The 23,511-nt window shown below is 37.8% G+C and overlaps 1 protein-coding gene and 1 long non-coding RNA gene across 2 annotated transcripts; one reads left to right on the top strand and one right to left on the bottom strand.

The window, feature by feature from the left end:
- Positions 1–8,800: 8,800 nt before the first annotated feature.
- On the top strand, positions 8,801–14,540 carry LOC144967667 (uncharacterized). The gene is made up of 4 exons (XM_078905197.1): positions 8,801–9,221; positions 11,582–11,805; positions 12,986–13,078; positions 14,401–14,540. Exons 1-2 carry the CDS (start codon positions 8,946–8,948, stop codon positions 11,636–11,638), a joined length of 333 nt encoding a protein of 110 aa, XP_078761323.1. The 5' UTR covers positions 8,801–8,945; the 3' UTR covers positions 11,639–11,805; positions 12,986–13,078; positions 14,401–14,540.
- A 940-nt stretch (positions 14,541–15,480) lies between these two features.
- LOC144967668 (uncharacterized) lies at positions 15,481–21,713 on the bottom strand. The gene is made up of 3 exons (XR_013644434.1): positions 21,445–21,713; positions 17,495–17,754; positions 15,481–17,011 (listed from the first exon to the last, which is right to left on the bottom strand). It is a non-coding gene; the product is annotated as an uncharacterized LOC144967668 (long non-coding RNA).
- Positions 21,714–23,511: the final 1,798 nt, after the last annotated feature.

Raw genomic sequence — 23,511 nt, 5'->3', positions numbered from 1 at the left:
GGGGAGGTGCAATGCCAGCCAGCCGATGGAGGACTGGAACTGCAGTCGGTTTCAAGTTACTCTAATGATCCGGCAGGTGTTATTTTGACATGGCAGGATCTTACTCAGACTGGTGAGACCTTTTCGGCTGTTGAATAGCAGAGGGCTAGTATGGTTGTCCTGACTGTTTTCTGATCTGCTCCCCGTGTAAGTTTTTCTTCTCTTTTCTTAGGAAGTTGTTTCTTTTGGCCACCTTTGCTTTTGTTTTCTTTGCGTTCTGAGAAAAGGACATTGTGCGGTTTACGGTAACACCGAGGTACACGGGGAATGTGTTGTTCTCCAATATGTCCCCATTCCAGGAGATGTTCAGTTTCCTGTTTTCTTTAGACTTGGCGGCTCTTTATATGGAAAGCACACTCTTGAGTTTTTCCTGGGTTAGCATTTTGTGAGTTCTTTAAATGTGGGCTCAGAGAGTGGCTCCAGGACATCCGTTAGTCTCTCCTCAATGGTCTTGAAATCAGAGGCCTGGGACGCGAGACACAGATCATCAGCATATAGAAACCCCTGGATGTTCTCGAACTGAGGTTGGTCATTGGTATAAACGTTGAAAAGGATAGGTGCAATTACCGATCCTTGAGGGAGTCCGTTCTTTTGTGATCTGCTTTTCTTCCCATCCATTTCCACAAAAAAGTGATGGTTTGACATAAGGGATTTTATTATTGCAACTATTTTTGTGTTACGAGTTACCCTTGCAACCTTTAGGAGCAGTTTCCTGTGATTTACTGTGTCATAGGCAGCTGCCAGGTCCACGAACACAGTTCATGTAATTTGTTTGTTCTCGTAGAGATGACTGATCCTACCTCAATGGCGATTGGTCCGGATTGTGATTTTGGTATGGGGTTGCCGACAGTTTTTGACATGGCTGGAAGACACAAATGCAGGGTCTGGGTTGTAACCTGTTCTCCAGCGAGCGCTTGAAAAGGATGATTCATGCGTCATAGAAGAGTGTCAGATTATATTGGTCAGCCCATTCCTCAACAGTATCTACATCTTCGTTGTTCTCATTGTATCCCCATTTGGTGCTGTGGCTGTTAAAGTCACCTATCACAATCATTGGTTTCTCACTAGTGGTGGATGTAACTGGCCACTTGAATGGCGTTGGTGGAGGTTTGTTGACAGATATCACATTGAAGTGTCTGCCTTCAATTCTGAGAATTTCCACCTCACTTACTGTCATGTCCTGGTTGTATGTCACTATTGATTTGTCTTTGACTTTGATGTAGTTAACGCTACCGTGAATGTTGCTTTCATGTTGTATGACTAAATGCATGCCAGGGATGTTTAGTGCCACGGTCTTGTGCGTCTCTTGTAGACAGAGTTGCGTCGCTGGAGGCCGATTGCTACAACACACACAACACCAACATTTTGCAAGTATCTTTAACACTTTTACCATTAAACGATGATATTGACAACAACAATAATAATAACTATTATTATTATTATTATTATTATTATTATTATTATTATTATTATTATTATTATTATTATTATTATTATTATTATTGTTATTAATAATGATATTAGTAGTAGAGGTCTAGTAGTAGAAATAGTAACAGTTGGACCAAGTACATAAATATGAATATTTATACAGCGCATTTCAACAGATTCAGATAGCCGTGAGCAATGCGCTTCACAGTGTTTCATATTTATCCCCCCCCCCCCCACTTCAACAAGCCGTATGGAACCATATTTCTTTGTCATACAGCCTGTTAAGCGACCCTTGTGTACTAAACCTGTCACTACCCGTCATTTCTGTAGCCAGATACTCATTCAATCGAGTGGGGTAAGCGGTAAAGTGCCTTAGCCAGGGAAACAACGCGGGGACCACAATTTTTCACGATTAGTCATCCATCCTATTACTGATCACACTTAGCATTGGCATTGCTCGACTTTTGTGACAAGACGAAAACCGTACCGCTGAGCCATACGGTCCGTTAGTTCAGTCTAGTTTTGTGGTATCAGTGGTTATAATACAGTAGTGGTAGTGCAGTTATAGTAGAAGTACGTAGTAGTAGTCTTCTGTTCAAAATGGTCATCTGAGCGAAGAGATAGGAGATAGATTCGAATTTACTCTCTTCATTGCATTGACCGTATGCTTTGACTTTGATCATTTGATACGCTGTAAAAAAAAAAAAAAAAGTACGGTCCACCTTAACCAAAAACAAGCAACAATCTTAGTTTCCCTGAACATAGATATGGTTTTGTTTACGGGAAGAGGGGGAACCATGATTATGGTTTTCCTACAAAATAAAAGGAGCATTTGGGCTATAAATAATATGATCGTGGCCTCCCTAGCTATCTCAGGCTCGGAGTAAACAGCTGGAATTTATTCACGACCAGCTTCAGTTTGCTGCCTTAGCAACATGTAAACAAAAAGTTGGTTGGATGCGCATGACATTACTAAAGGTCAACTGCAGCATAGTTCGGGTCATTTATAAAAAAAATCTGGGTCACGTTTGACGTCAAATGTTATTGTTTACATATGGGGCACCTTCCTTTACTCTTCTATAGGGAAATCCCACAGGTAAACAACGGAAATATCCGTTCGTCTACTTCTTTCAGCTTTTCCTGCAGTTTGCAGGGTTGCCATAATGAATGCCACATCACCATGCATCTCGGTTCAGCGCATCATCTTCGTTCGTCTAATAACGTGAAAATTATGCCCCTATTATTATCTGTTATGTTTTTGTCTTTTGATTTTTATTTTATTTTCATTTTTATTTTTGGTTGTTTGTGTGTTTATGGTTTGGTTTGGTTTTTGTTTAATTGGTTTTACTACAATTGATATTTGTTTCTTTGATTTTTAGTAATTTATTTATTTATAACTTTTTTTTAGTCCTGTTTTCATACACTTATCGCTTTGGTGGCTCAATCGGTTGAGAGATAAAATTATACCGAAATTCTCCTATAAATAATTAGGCGACGGACTACGCGCAATATTGATGTATTTGCAATGTTATTGCAATTAGTGTAAATGGAAGTTATAGGAAGAAGGCTAGGGCTATTGGTCAGTACTGACCCCCAGACGCTAGTACCTGCGTGTCAGTGCTGACGAACAGGCGCCAGCGCCTGGGGGTCAGCACTGACCAATAACCTGGTGTTATTGGTCAGTATTGAACAACAGGTGCCGCCGCCCACAGACAGCCTCTCTTCGGTCTGTGCCACCGCCCGCCATTAATCAGCACTGACGAACATCGGGCCTGTTCGTCAGTGCAGACAAAGACCTCTTCGCACGCATTCGTCACTTCCTAAAGTAAAAAAAAAAAAAAAAAAACAATTAAAATCCCAGGCTTTCAAGGCCAACTTATCCGATGACACTAAGCAACACGTGGTCACTTAGATAAATTTGATGTCTAACGCGTTAGATCGTGGCCTTCGTAAAGTTATGGCCTGATACTTACCAAAAAATGACGTCAAACTGCCAGTCTTTTGCCATAAAAGAAAACAAATCGTGAGTCGTATTCAGTAGTTCAACCAACGAAATAACTTGTTTCCTTGAGCTCTACTAACAACTCACTAACCGGTGCAAAAACCAAATAATGACGTCAAACTGCCGGTCCTTTTGGATTTCAGTATCAGGCTATAACATAACGATGGCTACGGTTAGATGCCGTTGGGGCAACGGTATGACTGTCGTTTCAAGCCACCATACGATTCTTTTTTATTTTATGTTGTCTTTGTGTGTATGTGTTTTTGTTTTTCTTTTTTTTTTTCGTATATTTTCGTTATTGCTTAAATTAAAGAAAAATAGAGGAAACGTGTTATAATATAATATTTCTTGTTACGATTCTTTTATAATACATTGTCCATTCTATTGATGAGGTTTTTAAAAAAATGTATTTGTTTTGTTTTTGTTTTTTGTCATGCAAAAAAAAATAATAATAATAATAACGGAAAGGAGGAGAAACCTGATAACGAATAGATAATTCCATTTTTTTTTGGGGGGGGGGGGGAGGGGGGGGCAGCGTGGCTCAGCGCTACGGTCTTTGCTTCGTACCCGAAAGGTACCGAGTTCGATTGCTTCTTTCTTTATAAAAAGAACATTACTTTCCTCCTCATGCCTTTTGATGGCATCAGTTAAAGCCTTCAAGGAGGCAAATTTGTTGCCGACAGCGAGTTCCATAATTTGTAGCTTTCTCCTGTCTCAGTGAGATTCGAGCAAGCCGAATTTCAAATGACGGAATGAAAAAAGACGAGACAATGAAAGAGCTTCACTTTCAGTTCTGACGTCACGCATCAGTGAGCATGCGCGTTGGAGGAACCGAAATATAAGGTTGCCAGTTTGGCGTTTCAACATCAAATTTGGTATTTTTCTCAGGATTGAACAATATCATTTGTTTAATTAATTGATAAATTTATTAAACAAATCTCACGTAAACCGATAAAAAAAAGGTGAAACCAAGGGACTTCCTTGCGACTAGTATGGGACAGGAAATGCGGATTTATTTGTCGTAGAGCAAGTTATTTCAAAAAATGGCATTTTTCCATAATTTTGGCACCGTCAGTACAGGCGCCAGAACTGACCAATAGATACCAGTACCAGGGTTGCCAGTTTGGCATTTTAAATGCCAGATTCCAAAAATCTGGCATTTTTGAAAACCGTTTGGCATTAGAAAAATCATTTGGCATTTGGCATTTTCATTTGGCATTTTCTTTTCTTGTATATTATACTTCAAATGACACCTTTTCTTAATTATTTCATTACCCCAACAGGAAATTCAGTATAATTCAAAAAAAAAAAAAGAAAAGAAAACACGCAAGCCACCAGGATATGATAGTAAATTGTCTATCAAAAGTGAGTAGTTTTCTTAGTGGGGGTGGGAGTCAACAGACTTTGGCATTTTTTTGAGTGTTTTGGCATTTTTTGAGTCTTCCCCTGGCATTTTGTTGAAAAATAATCTGGCAACCCTGACCAGTACCTATTAGTCAGTGCTGACCCCCAGACGCTGGTGCCTGTTCGTCAGTACTGACCCCCAGATGCTAGCGTCTGGGGGTCAGTACTGACGAATAGTCACTCCGTAGGAAGAATATTAGTTCAGCACAGCAATTTGGCGTCTATGGGGATGGGGGGGGGGGGGGGGGGGGGGTGGCACAAATAATCGATTCACTATGCGTTCGGTAATTAATTTTTTTTTATCTGGAAGGATAGAAACCATCTGAAATTTTATAGGAAAAATAGTATTTATTGGAAAGGAATCGTTGTCAAATTGTTGGTAGCGACGTGCACTTATTTGCGGGCCTGATAACCCAATTCCTTATGGGCTCAAATGTTTTAACGGAAATCTAAAAAAAATGACGCAAAATACTGTCCATAACAACAATGTTGCACTAACCCCATACGTCGGTTGGTAGGAAAGTCCAAGTGTGACCTCTTTAAAACATCCATTTGTTCTCACCACACTTACAGGTGCGATGATCTTCGATGCACGGAGTCACAAGACAAAACATCAAGGATGAAGCAGGCACGTACAACACTCACTTATAGTCTTAGAGGGTTGTTTCGATTGTCAGAGATCTTGTTCCTATTGATGATGTACGATTCACAGTCAGTTTTGAGACTAAGTTGTCTCGTGGATGAGTCGTGGCAATCCTTTGCCAAACATTTGGTTTAAGCCATATCCAAATATTTTTGTAAGGTAGAATTGTCGTCTGTTGACCAATGAAATGAAGGCATAGAGGAAACATTGCTCAACTTTGTTGTTAAACCATTTGGAAAGAGTACCAAATTATCATAACCGTCTCGTTGATGGATTTTGGATATATCTATAATATGATCCTGAGATCAGCGGCGTAGCCTGGTCATTTAGGAGCATGGGGCAGGATTTGAGATTTGTCGCATAGGATGTTTTAGTTATGGATGAGAGAGAGAGAGAGAGAGAGAGAGAGAGAGAGAGAGAGAGAGAGAGAGAGAGAGAGAGAGAGAGAGAGAGAGAGGAACTGAAGCAATTTATACCTCCTGTTCGTACGATTCATACACTCATTCAGTTCAGACTTTGTAACTAGTATTAATATATTGCAATTTGAAAAGCACTCACCAAGCAAACGGGGAATTTAGACTTTGTATATGAAATTGCTTCGCCTGTCTTTGGAGGTAGCAAACTTTTCAAGCACTTTGTCATTGCTGAAGTTTCCATCCTTGCTGACAATGTCGCTATGAATCGAAAGCACAGCTAAGGCGTTTCGTCTCTCTTGACCCATTGAGTTTCGAATAAATGTTTTTATCCTTTTCAATGTACTGAAACATCGCTCGGGTTCCGATGACGAAACTGGTGTGGTTAGGACTTGCTCGAATGTGCTCGCGAGGTGTTTTGTACAACTGTGTTATACTTGAAACTCTTTCTGGGCTAAACGTTTCATTTGAATAAATCACACTGAGCTCATTTGACTGCATCCTTGGCCAAAAAGGGATAGTTCTCTACCAAAGTATCAATATGTTGTGTGGGAAACTGTTCTTTGTGAGTTTCAAAGGAAGCAGGGTTTAAAACAGCAAATGAAGCTAAAAAGTTTGACTGACTAAAACGATCTTTAATTTGGCCAAGGAGTACATCGCAAACTTATTTTGAGGGAACACTCACGTCAACTATTCGTCGCTTTCTTCCAGAGCACAAACGTTCTTCTACAAGCTCGCTTCTAATGCGTTTTATTGAATTACAGAAAGCAGTTAGCGTGTCATTCACTTCGATGACAGTAGTAATTCTTGACTGGAATTGCTTAAACAAAATATCAGTGTGATAAATCACCTTATTGAAAAACTCTAAAAAGTATAAGAAAAAAATCATCTTGAAGCAGAGATGAGAGGCCGACTGCTTCACAAACTGTGGTGTCATCCCAAATATCAGAGTTAATGATTGTCTGCAAACTGCAAACACTCTAGAATTGCACTTCTATTGTCAGAAACATATTTCAGCACCCGGGACTGAAAATTCCACCTTGTTTAACAGGTGCGAGGAAGCGAACGGTCTGTGACATTTCTAAGTACATCGGCTCGCTTTGTCGATGAATTAAAGAAAGTAGAAAATCACGAGAGATTGGAAAAGAACACTCTCGCTTCTGATACTACACTACTCACTTTCTTTAGAATAAGATTAGTCTGATGCGCATAACAATTCACAAAATGGGCCCGTGGGTAGTCAATTCTCATCAATGTCTGCACACCGCCTGAAGCACCGCTCATGACAAAGGCCCCATCATAGGTTTGTGCAATCAGCTTGTTTTTAATGTCAAATTGCAGAAGCTCCTCTTTTAGAGTAGTTGACAAACCAATTGCTGTCCTGTCCTGGACGTCAACAAATTAAAAAAATCGTTCAACAGGTTCTCCATCTTGAATAAAACGAAGGATGATAACAAACTGTGAGCGGCACGAGACATCGGTCGTCTCATCAGCTTCAACAGAAACAAAATTTGTATTGCCAATACTTTTCTTAATTTCGTCAATATACACCTCATAAATACAATCTAAGATTTCATTCTGTATTTGCGCTGATGTGTATCTACAGACGGTCGTTGTCTGCAAATGAGGTTGATAATTGTTCATCAAAAGTCGCTAATAAGTCAACAAGGTCTAGAAACACACCTCTATTTGACGAAGATTGTCTTTCATCATGGCCTCTTAACGGTAGCTCATGAATTCCACAAAATTTGATGCACTCAATTATTTTACCTAAAATTTGTCTGTTCTTGTTCATTATTCCTGGCTAAGGATAAGCGATAGCCACTGTCAATCTGCTGTGCACCTATGTGAACAGTACCGAGGGTTTTCAATCTAGTGGTGCTATTTAAATGTAAATTAGACTTCTGGCGGTTCAATGCTCTCTGTGTTAAATTTTTCGAATAGGCAAATCCACTTCTTGTCCAAGACAATTCTGTATTGCTGTTATCGCCAAACAAAATACAATTATAACAAAATAAACTCTTCTTATGCTCACCGTAAGCCAAGGAAAACGACTATACCAATCTTTATTAAATGACCGATTCTGCTTCCCGTCTTTAATAGTGAGCACAAAATCTTCTGGCTGATGGGGATCTAGACTTTTAATCAAAAGTTTATTTTCCCTATTCAAAGAACGGGTACTGATAGTCAACAGGTAATCAACGTGATTCGTCACACTTAATAGCAATTAATTAAAATATTTTAAAAAAAAAAAAATAAATAAAAACAGACACTGCACAATCAGATAAACACTCGAAGTATCAATAAACACACATAGAGTCTCACACTCAAGTTAAAAGGGACAAGGGTGCGAAAAAAAAATTTATTCTCTATTGTCTTCTGGCACTTTTCTACTCACTTCATCTCTTGTTGTGACCAATCAGTACAATGTGTGGCTTTAAAGGTTGAGAAAGCTTCCAGCCGTATTCCCACGGTACAACTAGGCGATTACATTTCACGCTTGCCGTGTGCTATGACTGTGGCATGAGGAGGCATCTTGACTTCGAACTGAGTCATTATGGCTTTCTTACTCGCAGCCACCTAATTAATTGCAATTGTGTTGTACCTGTTACCCATAAAAAAATGTTATTCTTTATTGTCTTCTGGCCCTTTTCTACTCACTTCATCTCTTGTTGTTACCAACATAAGTGCCTGCTCCACTCACTTTTCTGAATTAAAAATTCACCCCATATACCGGAGGGAGCATACTCAATGTCTCAATTGTTTCTATGTTATATGTTTGTGTAGAGAATATTGGCTATTAAGCTTAACTGCTGGCTAAATACTTCGCGTTGGTTGTGTGTGTGTTGGACCTGCGGTCTCCAGGGCCCGTTCTAATGAACGCGGACTAACTTTAGTAATTTACTAGTCTAGTAAATGACTAGCTAGTCTTTAGCCCAAACTTAGTAAGTGTCTAAAAAAAATCGGATTCAATGAGCATTATTTAGTCTCGGACTAGCTGGGCTTTAGCCTAGAAATGGGCGTGGCTAGTCCTGACCTAGTCCTGACCTATCCCTTGACTCTATCGGTTATTTTGTGCTGCTGTTTGGGTTCTTCTGACGCAAAAGATTTAATCAGCGCTACATCCGCTTTCGTTTTGTTTAGATTCTATTTCCTTTTGAAATTCATTGACGAAAATGGAGCTCAACAAGAGAAAAACTATAACTTTTCAAACCCTGAAACTGCAGCCCTCCTGGAAAATACAATTATGTCGAGATTGCAGCACTCCGTGACAGTGCGAAAAAAAAGAGAAGTACATATATTTTTTCTTTGTCACTAATGAAATGAAATAAAAATAGGCTATAGCACGGTCACTGACATTGGGCATCTGTAGGACTGTAGACTGTAGGCTAATACACCACCTCAAACATTTGTCAGTCCATATCTTTGCTTTTATGAGGTCTATTTTCATTATGAAAGGTTCAAAGTGAACAACTAAATGACGCCGATTCAGTGGTGTATTTGGTCTATCATGAAATGAAATAAAAATAGGCTACAGCACGGTCACTGACACTGGGCATCTGTAGGACTGTAGAGTAGGCTAATACACCACCTCAAACATTTGTCAGTCCATATCTTTGCTTTTATGAGGTCTATTTTCATTTTGAAAAGTTCAAAGTGAACAACTAAATGACGCCGATTCAGTGGTGTATTTGGTTTATCTTCATGTGAATAAATATTCTATTATTGACTTTTCCAAAATTCCAATAGGTCATTCATTTGTATGTCGTGATCTATTTTTCCTTGATTTCAGCTGTCTCAGCTCTAAACTATACTTTTCTTTCTCAATAAATAATTCATTTTCTGTTTGCAATGTATTACAGAGATGATTTACCACATGTAAAAATTTCAAAGTTGTATCTGAAGCTGTTTCTGAATTAAACTTGATTATGCATTGGGATGCTGTGCTTTCGTCACATTTTTTTCCTATTAAGCTATATAGAGATTTTCCTCCACATAAACGGTCATAACTTTTTAACCAGTGGAGATAGAGCGATACTTTTTTCACTCTAGTTAATGTTTCACTCCCCTTTATTTTTCTACGCTAAATTAATACCCATAGCCACTATTTTGAAAAATTCTTGCAAGTGCCTACTGTAGGTCCCTGTCACTCACAATGTTGCTTTGTATTTGTATACCTCGTGTTTATCTACTTCCTATCTCCCTGCTCTGCTCTCTGATCCACCCTTTTACTACCTACTTGGCAAGAACAGGCAAGGTGGCAACCCGGTCTCGGGTTTCTAAAAAAAAAAAAAAGAAAATTAATGGAAAAAAAATGAAAAAAAACAGGTTGGCATGTTCAATGAAAATTTTAAAGCATCATAATAGCCGACATGGCACCCATAATTTATCAATAAACAATATAAATAGATGTAGTGTAGTGCGGAGGTTAGGCAATAAATTTCACCCTTCCTCTTTGCCCCTACTAAGTGGGGCTTTGTTGTCTTGTAGTATGACACTTGCATTTGGACCCGTAGGCCCAAGATTCAAGTCCCTCCCTGAGTGGTTCAAAGTCGAGTCATTGGAAAAGGCTCCTTATTGAGTAATTGGCCATTAAAAGTAATGACTCTGTCGGGGAAAAGTTGTGATATTGCGGTGTTGCTATTGGCTTGGAGCCCCTTACAGAGCTTTGAGCATGTTTAGCCGTATACAAATCTAGCATCTGTGTCAGTTGCCACAAAAAATGACAAAAGTTTTAAGCTTTCAACTCACTTGAATATTTAGAACAAGTCAACCAGAAAAATTCGAAATGAAGTGGAAGTGAAAATAAACTTCTTTCTAAAAGTAAAAGGTTGTTTTTTTTCTTTTTAAAAAAAATTCCCAAGCTGTGTCTTTATTTATTCTTTTTTTTTTTTTTTTTCAGTGCAAAAAATAACAGAAAATCGCTAATGCGTCAAAAGTTATAACCGCAACAAACGTAAATGCTAGGATAATGCTCTTTATATATGCTCAATTTTTTTATTTTTTTTTGTCTTTTAGAAAATATTTTTAAAAACTAATTATAAATGAAATTCTACCACAACATTATCATATTAAAAAAATTATGAAATTTTGAAAAATTAGGAGACTAATTTAATGCTGTACTGGTTTAGGGCAAGCCGTATACGGGTTTGGGGCATGAGCATACATATTTGGGGTGAGGGGGTTTGGTATCTATTTTCGGTTTTTAAGCAAGGTTAACTGATAATACCTCATATGTATTTACATCAAACTAACAAAAGATGTCAAATAATTGCAGTTAGAGCTGTTGGAATTTGAGGTATAGAAAAGCATACAGATTTAGGGCGACCTACCCGAGTACATTTGATAAGCAAGAAATAAATCTTCACCCTCTCCAGTCAGACCCTACAAATATTTAATGATAAAATGCCAATTTAAGAGGTATGACTGATAATAATCTACACTCAAAAGCATGACATTTTTTATGCAAATAATTTAAAGGATACAGACTAATTATACAAGTAAAGTTTGCTACAACCATAATAATAAATAAAGATTTTATGGCAACAAAAAGCAATCAATAGAACTGATTCCAGTGCAAAATGAATGTCCTCAACAATCTCATTACATAATCGTTGATTTACATATTTTTTTCTCCTTTTTCATTTTCAGGTTTGGGAAAAGATCAGAATGAGAGTCAATGCGGAATTCTCAAAAACCGTTCAGTGATGGAGCTATAAAAAAAATTCAAGGACACGAAAAGAATAGTCCAAAGTCATGTTGATTATGTAAAGCAGACTGGAGGGGGAAACCAGGACCCTCTTCAATCTTTACTGAACAAGTACCGGTACTCGTCATTATTGGCGAGTGTAGTAACATTGTTGATGGTATTCAAGGTAAATTTCTGCAATTATAATAGTTCCATACATTGTTCTGTATACAAATGTAAAAGGCTGTCATCTAGGCATTCCATGAATAAAGTAGTAGTAGTAGCATATGGCTACACCTCCAAATTTATTTCGTCAACCCAGCTTCTAAAGTCTTCCTCCACCCTAAGGACGGTTTCATAGCCACCTTCAAGTTTAGTGACTGGACAGTGGAGGACGATGTGATCGCTGGTCTCTGGGGCTGCCTGACATGAATACAAATAGTACCTTACAATATTTTAAACAAGTAATTTGTACTATGTATGCATGCATCTTTTGTGATCGTCTAATATTGACATCCTTACAATTGCCTATGCACTGATTCATTTTTCTCTAACATAACTATCCTCTTTTGGTAGTTAAGTCTCAAAAGTATATCACCTCTATTGCATATCTAACAACTGCCTCTGGGACACGTTCCCTCTTGATTTTTTCTCAATTTTAAAAACATTAAAAGAATAAATGAAGGCTGAAGTCGAGTATCAAAACAAGATTATTCACATTTAATAATTCAATGGTAGTTAAAATCTTGAAATTTACTTTACACCATCAATCCTGAAGTAGCTGACAAAATTATATGAATATTTCAAATTTGAAATAAGTGATGGAGCAAGAGCTTTTGTGTCATAAGGGATTGCCATGTATTTTTTATCACAAATCGTCAAAGTGGCATCATGCAACATTGTATTGAAATTCCACTTTGGAGTTGGGTCCTGTAAAGATTTATTTTGTTTCATTTAGTGTTTTATTTAGGGCAAGCCAATGGCACAGCGAGTTATCATGCTTGCATATGAATCAAAGTGTCATGGGTTCAATTCCCAGCAGATTTGTTATTTCTGGGATTCATGGGTCTCAAGATCAGAAGATAAGATTACACTTGGATGCATTTCATGGTTAAAAAAAAAAAAAGAGCCAGAGACCGGTAATTATATGATGCAAATTTTACATTAAAAATCAATTGATATCGTATCATATTAAAATTGATATAAATAGAATTAAAATCATTATAATTTCATAACAATTCACCTTTAAAAAAAAACACCACTGTGTTCCTCCTCATTAAGTTTGTAATGGGTAATCTGGACTTGAAGTGCAACTTGTGAATTCTATACTTCATTTAATTCAAATTTATCAACAATTTTCTTTACAGTAATGGGCACTGAGAGTTTGGTTCCGAATCCCAGTCCAGCCAGAATTATTATTGACATATCTGACTGTAATCTTGGAGATTACACCATAATCAGTAAGCATAATTCTTTTGCTACAAAGTCATTAAATTATTAATAGAATTTCACCCGAAAGAATAAAGAAAAATTTGTTTAAATGAGCTTTTGTATATAGCAATAAACACAAACGTGCTCAAAGCGCTTTACAAGGGGTCCCTGACCAACAGCAACATTTAGAAACGGGACATGACGTCTGTTAGGCGATATTACAATTTTTCGGACAGAGACAACACTGTTAACGGCCAGGTACTCATTTTACACCTGAGTACGGTGAGAGAATGTGAGTAAAGAGTCTTTTCCAAGGACTCAACTATGCGCCGAGCGAGGCTCAGGCCAGGACCTTCCGATCCGAAAACGAGTGTCATACCACAAGACCACATAGCCACTAACAGTGTATTTAACATTGACAACAGTACTGAAAGGACTATCACGGCTAACAAGTTGGTCAAAATGGGGGACATTGAAGTGACAGTGGGACCACGAAGTATAACATAAGTGTGGTTGTTTGATTTTGTTTAATCAACATTCTTTATTTGTTTGTTTTTAATGGTTTTACGGCGCTTGCAACACATTAAGGTCATATCAGTGCCAGTAAAAAGGAACAAAATGTTCTAGAATTATAAATCCTCTTCTGTTTTTAATTGCTTGCGACATGTTTAGGTCATTTCAGCACCAGTAAAAAGGATGCAAATGGATAGTCAAGCAATTCTAGATTAACAATTCAAAGCACTAATAAGTAAAACAAAAAGGGAATGGTTCTTATATGGAATGGATGTAGATTCCAAGAGCATGCCATCGGTGGACTTAGTTTGAAGTCACCTAAAAGTGTCGTCCAGGCACAAGCACAGGTCCCCATTAAGAGGAACACACTCAAATGCTTACTTATCACATATTACATATGTAAAAAAAAATACTGGTTCCCCCTTAGAGAAAAATACTCAAACAAAAAGATGATTTACAAGGAAATAAAACAAAAATGCATACTGTTGCTGAGTCCATTGTTTTCTCAAATATATTTATATTAACACTTTTAAGCACTGACAAACAGTTTATAAGGATTTGTTTAAAAAGTGGGATGTGGTTCTAAAATCATCTCAATTAAATGGCCAGCATTTCATGTTGCTTAAGGAGATAACATTGTTCAAAAGTTTTTATCATTCCAAATTCTGACTTTGACCTGAAGACTATGTGGGATCAGAGAAGTTTCAAAATGAAATGACGTTTTTGATTTCAGCACCACTTGATTTCATAATGTGGCCAGTTTCATAATTCACAGATATAATCATGTTTTGTTTCAATGCAGTGAAAAAGATGTTCTAAAGATTTTTTTCCTCCACAGCTTCAACACTAGCCAGACAGATGGATATGAGTGAGATTAATGAAATCAGTTTTGTTGATTGCTCTGTGGTGGAGTCAGTAGTTGTAGTAGATGATTTGACAATAGAAACTCTTCCCCATACACCAGAGGAGTGGAATGCCTCAGATGGCATCAGCCAAAGATTACGACAAGCTGGCCCCAAGAGGAGATGACAGATCACTGACAATCCATTAGTGGATCAATGGCTGCAGTCGGAAATACTCCATTATAAAAAAAACCCAACTCCATTGTTGAACAAAATACCATAAGAATTGAATACATGAAATTTAAGATGAGGCATATTAATTATTACACTACTTATAATTAAATTATTCTTTTTATATGTCTTGATATTATAGCTGTCATCTGCATTTTTTGCCAAATTGGGACCTAAAATTTGCCCAAAAAACCCCCAAAATTTGCCAAGAAATTTGCCAAAAAGACCAAAATTTGCCAAAAAATTTGCCGAGGAGAACTAAGCGTTTCAGTAAAAATTAACACGCGATACAGAAAAAAAAATTTATAAAAGACAATTTATTACATTTAAGGAGGCTACATTTATTAATTTACACAATGTAAAGCGATTTATGCGCCCAAACTTTTAGACAATCACACACACATACACACAAACAAACGTACACTTTCAGTCAGACTCATCAAAGGCCTAGTTTTCTTTTACTACTCAAAAAAAGAGGCATCGATAAACTTATTGTAGTAAAGGAAAACTAGTCCTTTGATGTTGTTTTCTGTGAGTCTACGCCTTCTGGAAGACAAGACAAGATTGTAAAGAGAAAAACTTCGCTCCACATCAGCTGACGAGCATGTTGAGAAGGCATACCGGGACGCCAATGCAGCGAGAGCTAGAACATAATCTGCCTCAGACTTCCAAAATAGGGTCACATGTATAATTCCAGTATCAGACTCATGCTGAGGAATATCACAAAAATTGGGAATTGCAGTGTATGCAGATACACTGCGAGCATGAGATCATTATCCGTAGAGAGTAGCTTCCCTTGGTTTGGGCCCAGGCAAAGCTGCAACATTTCTCAAGTTTCGCACTTTTTTTTCGTTATTTTGTTTTCGCTTCTTTTTTTCCCCCAAAATTTGCCACGCGATTTGCCAATTTTCCCAAAATTTGCCACGATTTGCCAAATTTGGGAAATTTGCGGATCGCCCTGATTTGCGGCTGCAAAAAATGCAGATGACAGTTATAGGAAATTAATTCATGTATGAAAATCACAGCAGGGAGCGTTCACAAATGACATCATAATTTAGTTTCTATCCATGACCCAATTGGTTTCTAATGTCTTGAATTTGAATATTAATTCAATCACATGTATTTTGAGTCAATTTTAAAAATGGTTTAAAGCAATCCATGGAGACATGTTGCAATACATTTGTCCATAGTGTAGAAAAAATTGGCCTATAGTATCTTAGAAAATCGCAGTTAAAACCTGTCTTATGAATTGCCTTAAACCATTTTTAAAAAATGGTTCTTGAGATTTTCTAATTGTTATTTAGAGGGGTTTTAGTCCTGTATTTATCTCAATCTGTACTTTTGATAGAGCTGATATGTTTTTGTTAAAATTTACTTAAAATCGCATGCATGCAGTGTTTAAGGCCTTTTTTTTACTACAATCACTCCATTGTTCCTTATGTTATTGGTAGAACAAATCCTCTGGAATAAATACAGATTGTTATTTTGGCCTATTGTCACAAACTTGTACAGTGGCATGGCGATTTAAGACCCTTATCACAAATGTGACTTGGGACTATCCTGGGCTTTGGCTAAGCGGCTGGTATAATGATTTATACAAAAGGTCTTACAATATGTAATTGTCTTATGACAATAGGGCAGTTAAAATTTGATTGCTCAACCCAGGATTTTGATGACCTTAAAAAAAGAAAATTTTAATGCCCCTTTGTTTTCTGTTTGATAACCGACTCAGGCATGAGAATTCTTGTTCAGTTTTCCAATTTACATCAGACCCATTCCAGAAAAAATTACAGTGAATGCACTTTAATACTTCCTGCCAAACAGGTTTGTTTTTGTTTTTAAGGGTTTTACAGCACTTGCAACACATCAGCGCCAGTAAAAAGGAGTAAAATGGGATAGTCAAAGAGTACTAGATGCCTGATAGGCGACTTGTAGTTATATGATATAGAAATGTGTTTCCATATGACCAGCTGGAACAATAATTAAAACAGTATGACATTTATGTAGCTCATCACAACAAGAATACTGCACACAGTATACTTGCAGAGTGATGTACTACATTAATGATTATATTTATTTCCTGATTAGAGAGGTTCAACGATATTTCTAAAAGCACTATTAATCAAAGTCAGCCTGGCTGCCTTGCCAGCAGCAAGACGTTCTGTTCAGATGCTCCTTCCCGAGTCCCAATAGGAGAAAAGTTATGATTGCTGTCATCATCATCATCATTACGGTTGTTTTCTTCCATGGGTAGGCCAGCATCAACAGCAAAGTTGTGGAGCCAAAAACACATAAATAACCTTGCAGGCTCTGTCAGGCGTCATTCTGAGCTCGTCATGGAGACAATTCCATCTTCTTTTAACCACTCCAATGACTCTGTTGAAATGACAATAATTGCTTGTACTTGTACATGTACACTTAAAACCAATTAAAATTAAATGGACCTCTCTCTCTCTCTCTCTCTCTCTCTCTCTCTCTCTCTCTCTTTCTCTTCTCTCTCTCTCTCTCTCTCTCTCTCTCTCTCTCTCTCTCTCTCTCTCTCTCTCTCTCTCTCTCTCTTTTTATTTTTTTTTTTTTTTTTTTCTCAGTCATTTAATTACAATTAGAAGGGAAAGAATTACATATAATGGTTAATCTGAGTTCTTCAAAAAAAAAAAAAATGTAATGTTTATACTAGCATGACAATGACAGTATGATTACAACTATTTTTTTTGGTTAATTTTCTTTTATTTTCATTGATCATTTGCAAATTGTATTGTTAAAGTGGATATAAAAATAAACCTGAAATATTAAATTTCAAAAATTATCAAAATGTTATTGTTTCCTGGAGGGTGGGATTATATGATTGGTAAAACTTACCTTTCAATCGTGCATTTTGTGATACGATGGGCGGTGTTAAATGCCTCTTCTCCTCTATTTTGGGGGTTTTGGTATTGGGGTCATTAGCCAATTTCTTAACATATAACGACTGTCTCCAAGGATCACACCATCCAAAGCCCTGCGATGTGGATCCTCAAATGCAAAGAATAGCCCAGATTTCCTAAAAAATTTGCATCATGCACTGAACCAGGCCACTTAGGAACCAAGTTTGTAACTTATAAAATTGCATCAGAGACGACCTAAAAATGGGAGAAGGAAAATTTTTGCATATATTAAAACCTGCAATAAAATCTAAATCAGGAAGTGTAGTCAACTTACGTACAGTACAGCTCGCGCACAATGGCCTCTTATAAAATAATAAAATTCCTTTTATTCATCCCATAGGAGAAATGTGTCTCAGGGTCTGTTCCAAGGGAAGAATGGAATAACCCAGGCGTCAGGGAATGGAGATGGATGAGGGTGGGGGAGTAATAGTCATTGGGTGACCTTTTAACAACCATGTACTTTGTGTAACATACCATGACGACTCAACAAAAGGCTAGTGGGTGGGAGGCAAGTGACTGACTGATCAATATGTTGATAGTCCTATGCCTAATAAAGCGAATGATGTGTGACAACTGACTGATTGAGTAACTGTGCCTGATGAAAACTGATTGGGTAATGAGCTTTTATGTGAAGCCTGATGATGTCTTTTCTTATCACTGGGATGGTGCTTTACTATTACAAGTTTTGAAGAGCATTTAGTAGTGGTAGTGACTGCCAGTAGTGGGGTTAGAATGGATGGAGGCAGAGGAGAGGGGAACAGAGGAATAAACCATTGCATTGTTCCAACTTGCCCCTTTTTCTGATGTAATGTAAGTGGTAGAAAGGGGGGGGGGGGGGGGGAGATAGTGATAGTCGGAGGGGTTGTGCTTCTGTAGCTAAGTCTGTCAGATCTCATGAAAGTACTTTGTGATAGACTACCTTCCTATTCAAAGGGTAGCAAGCAATTGTTATTGTCTGTTTCATGCCATAGAAACCGGGATAAACCCTGGCTCCTTGGGCTTCATGCCTCTGAAGGACTGCTATTCATTAAATTATTTTTTTTTTCATTTCAAATATTTAAGGATATCTAAACAGGTCTTTGATGCGAAGTTGGTCCCTCTAGCTCAATTATTAGGGTATTCGCTTTACATGCTAAGGGCAAAGTAGAGATTTTTATTTGACCCCACTGACCACCCAGGAATGATGGGGTGGGTAATCTGTATTTGTTAGATCTGGTGGAAAGTTCTTTACAATAAACCTGTGTCCTATCCAAGGGGTAGCAAGCAATTACTATTGTCTGTTTCACACTAAAGAAACATAGATAAACTCCCGCTACACCAGCCTTGCAGCTCTGAAGGAGTGAAGGAAGAACTATTTGATGCGATTACTTTCAGCATGATGTCTTTGTGCAGATGTGGTCTAGTGGTATGACACTCGCTTTCGGATCGGAAGGTCCTGGGTTCGAGCCTCGCGCTCGGCACATAGTTGAGTCCTTGGAAAAGGCTCTTTACTCACATTCTCTCACTGTACTCATGTGTAAAATGAGTACCTGGCTGTTAGCAGAGGTGCCTTTGTCCGAAAAATTGTAATATCGCCTAACAGGCGCTTGTCTCGTCCTACATGTTAAATGTTGCTGTTGACCAGTGTCCCCTTGTAAAGCGCTTTGAGCACATTTAGTGGATATTGCGCTATGTAAAGCTAAATTTTAATAATTTTTAAAAAAATGTCATTGTACTTGACGCTTGTGCCTCACCAGTATGGTCTTTGCTTCGTACCCAAAAGATACCTAGTTCGAATATACACCATGGCATGTGGCCATCAACAAGCCATCTCTCCCTAGCTCAATTTGCAGCGCTGTGCTGTTGGTGACACCGGAGTTATTCCAGTATTCCCATTGAATAAACCCTAAGACAAATTTCCGCATGAGGACTATTAAAGGGAAATTTATAATTATTATTTACTTTATTGGGAGGTTCCTGTATCACATCATTCATTTAATGACGTAGCCAACTAGTAGCAAATCATGGCATGTGGCATTGAAATTAGAATGAATGGCGAAGTGATAAGAATAAGTAAGAGAGGTGTCAATTATGCGAAATGACAATGGAGTGTGTGAGTGCCTGTGTGTATGCATGTGTATCATATTGTACACAAACGTAACTGTCAATGTAACAGTAAATTTTCGGTGGTCGAAATAACAGGGCGCATTAAAATAAAACCTTGAATTAATCAAATCCTTTTTTACATTGGCTAGGTGAAATTAGTTCAAGTAAGGAATGGAATGACAACTAAAAATAATAATGAAAAAATTTGGGATATTCGAATGAGTTCAAGTTCAAGGAAACTGTACTCGAATGTATTACTTTCACTTTTTAAAGTCTATCCAGTGAAATACTTTATTTAAATTGACCGTCGACAACATCTTTGTAATGTGTATTTGAAGTGAAATTTTAAAAACACGACACAAGTTTTGAAACAACATATTACGATTTTTTAACAGCTTTGGTATAACCGCAAGAGAGGATTTTTACTTGATTCATACTAAATTAAATTGAGCTTTATATAGCGCAATATCCATTAAATGTGCTCAAAGCGCTTTACAACAGTTCCCTGGTCAACAGCAACATTTAACATGTAGGACAGGACATGACGCCTGTCAGGCGATATTACAATTTTTCGGACAAAGACAACACTGTTAACGGCCAGGTACTCATTTTACACCTGAGTACGGTGAGAGAATGTGAGTAAAGAGTCTTTTCCAAGGACTCAACTATGCGCCGAGCACGAGGCTCGAACCCAGGACCTTCCGATCCGATATTTTTCTTTTCTTTTTTTGTTTGTATTTCTTGTAATGTTTCGAATGGCTCTGATTTCTGCTTCGTATTGAAATAGTGTCATAGTTTGTATTTTACTCTCGCATTTATTATAATATTATAACGGTAAATCTCATCATTTAAGCTGGGATGAAATAAACTAATTTTCCTTAAGCCTTAAGGCAACGTGCACTAATTTGCAGGTCTGATAACCCAATACATCATGAGCTCATTGTTATAATGAAAATCTCAAAAAATTACACAAAATAATGTCCAGTGCAACAATGTTAAACGAGGCCCATATTGCATTCGGATGTCAGACCAGCATATATGCATATAAAGATAACATTCCCTTTTTTCATCCAATGGGGAAATTTGTCTGTCTTTAGCGTCTATTCCAAGGGAACACTGGAATAACCCAGACATCAGCCGCAGTGCAGTGCCGCAAATGGAACTAGGACGAGATGGATTGCTCAAGGCCGCACAGTACAACGGGTGATCAAACTAATTACCTTTTGGATACAAAGCAAAGACCATACTGCTGAGCCACGCTGCCCCATCGCCTCGAGTGAAAAATCCTATTTTAAAGATTGATTCTCCTCAGCAATTTGTCAGTCCAACTGTACAATTTTTTTTTCTTCAATTCTAAACTGGTTTTGCTAATGAAAAATGTTCCCTTTCAAAAATATTACAATTACAGTGAAAATAATCTCCGACAAGAGCTCGAAAATTGGTTAAGGGAATGCAAAATTCAATAGTGCCAGAGAGCGGTGAAAAAATTTCCATTCCATGTCATACCAGTAACAGTCATAGTGGTTTGTGTGTGATGATTAGAGAAATCTACCAACACTAACACTTAGTTTGACTAGTTCAGTTGAGAAGAAGAAGAGGAGGAGGAAGAAGTGGCAGAAGAAGATGAACATGATGATGTTGATGAAGGACGAGGAGGTGTGAAGATGAAGGAGAAGAAGAAGAAGAAGTCTTGCCCGCACCGATTTAGGGTTGGATGCATGAGAATATAAGAAAACTTCTCTTTAAAGATTAGTCTAGTATGAGATTAGAATTAAAATTAAAATGAATACAGATACTAACCTTTCCTCCAGAGAAGACGATCAAGGTCGTCTTTTACAAGATCACAAATTATAAAAATGTGTTCACGATGAAAACGGAAATGTTCGTATATTTCATCGTCGTTAAACGAATCGATGGGATTAAGTCTGACCCGAAACACCCTCTCCCGTTGAATCAGTGTTCTCTGACGAATTTGAAACAGCACAGCTGCCGCCATTTTCATGTGTTGACAGTTGTTTTGGCAGTACTGTCAATGACAGTGTCATAGTCATAGTCATACGAATCACGTCATGTGATCGAGAGTAACTTCCCATTGCTTTGCTTGGCACAAAAATAAAGAAAATAAAAGGGGGTAGGGGTGTTTTAGCTAAACAACATAATTTTCATATTAAAAAATAAGCTAGGTCTAGTTGTGTGTTTGTTATTCTCTAAATATCTAAATCTAAACTTCGAACCAAGCGAAGCTGAAATCTCAGGCTCAGACTCACTGAGTCACTCAACTTCATCAGATTTATTAGTTTCCCGGACAAAAATGTGTGCTTTCGACGATCTGTGACCTTTAAACCGTTTCCTTTAGTATTGACAAATATCAACAGATTACTTTTGTCGTTATAATTCTTTTTCTATGTATTTTTTTCTCGCGAACCGAGTCGTCTAACATTGGCCGCCATCTTTGTTGACTTTGTTGACGCCGTTTCTTAGTTACTAGTCAGAGACTAAACGATCAAGTCCGACTCGAGCAAGTGACTAAATCTTGGCCAAACTTAGTCCGAAGGTGACGTGATTTTAGTCTGGGACTAGCTTAGTCAGCTCACATTAAATCCGATTTTTTCTAGTCATTTACTAAAGTCAGAGATAGTCCGGGACTAAGCGCTAGTCCGCGTTCATTAGAACGGGCCCAGTAGTCGGTGAGAGAAGGCTCTAGTAATGAATGACCTGAGTTTGAAACGAATTTTTTGGGGTTCGTGGATAGCTCGTACGGTAGAGTCACGCTCTCACCGACCAGGCGGAGTTGTACCAATAAGGTCGCAGGTTCAAACTCCATCACCGCCGCTATTTTTATTCTCTATTGTCTTCTTGCACTTTTCTACTCACTTCATCTCTTGTTGTTACCAACATAAGTGCCTGCTCCACTCACTTTTCTGAATTAAAAATTCACCCCATATACTGGAGCATACGCAATGTCAATTGTTTCTATGTTATATTATGTTTGTGTTGAGAATATTGGCTATTAAGCTTAACTGCTGGCTAAATACTCCGCGTGGTTGTGTGTGTGTGTTGGACCCGCGATCTCCAGTAGTCGGTGAGAGAAGGCTCTATTAATGAATGACCTGAGTTTGAAACGAATTTTTTGGGGTTCGTGGATAGCTCATACGGTAGAGTCACGCTCTCACCGGCCAGGCGGAGTTGTCGTACCAATAAGATCGCAGGTTCAAACCGCCGCGAAAAAAATGTTTATTCTCTATTGTCTTCTGGCACTTTTCTACTCTTTTCTATCTCTTGTTGTTACCAACATAAGTGCCTGCTCCACTCACTTTATTGATTGGTCAGTGGCACGAGTACGACTCGAGCTGTTGTAAATTCAAAGCGGTGTGATTGGTTCAAGTTTTGAGGCTCTGTAAGGGGTTTTTAACACCAGGCCAAAAATGAATTTCATTGTTTATGAAAAAGAAAATGAAAAATGTGACTTTTTTTTGTTAAATTCTTACAAATTCTCAAGACAATGACGACATGTGGCTTAGCCTTAATAGCCTTTAAGGCCCTACGCCACTGCTGAGATGAAATAGCCACTAGTCAACGCAATGATAAAAATATGTTTGAGCCAGCCTCCAAAAGAGCAAAAAGTTCATCTGTCAAGATTATGCTAAAGATGCCATATTGGTCGTTAAAAATGGTATTTTCATTTATTTATTTATTTATTATTTATTACATACACGGATATTATTTAAACTTAATATCATTTCAGTATTACATTTGTGTACTTTACTCAGTACATGTCGAGTATTAGTATTACTCTTTGCTGTCCCTGAAAAAAAGAGAGGAAATTGAGAAACAAAAAAAAAAAAAAGGAACAGTGTTTTCCGTCCA

This window comes from Berghia stephanieae, chromosome 3 (genome assembly GCF_034508935.2).
Source record: "Berghia stephanieae isolate SIO BIC M18660-M18661 chromosome 3, UCSD_Bste_1.3, whole genome shotgun sequence".
NCBI classification, from domain to species: Eukaryota; Metazoa; Mollusca; class Gastropoda; order Nudibranchia; family Aeolidiidae; genus Berghia; species Berghia stephanieae.
Note: the sequence above shows the minus strand (reverse complement) of the source record. Positions and strands in the feature narration are given on the sequence as shown.

Bases quoted from the DNA above. Each gene is read 5' to 3' on its own strand.
- LOC144967667 (XM_078905197.1), top strand. From the start codon at position 8,946: ATGGGCGTGGCTAGTCCTGACCTAGTCCTGACCTATCCCTTGACTCTA. The intron at 9,222-11,581 runs GTACATATATTT...TTTCATTTTCAG, and splicing joins CAGTGCGAAAAAAAAGAGAA to GTTTGGGAAAAGATCAGAAT.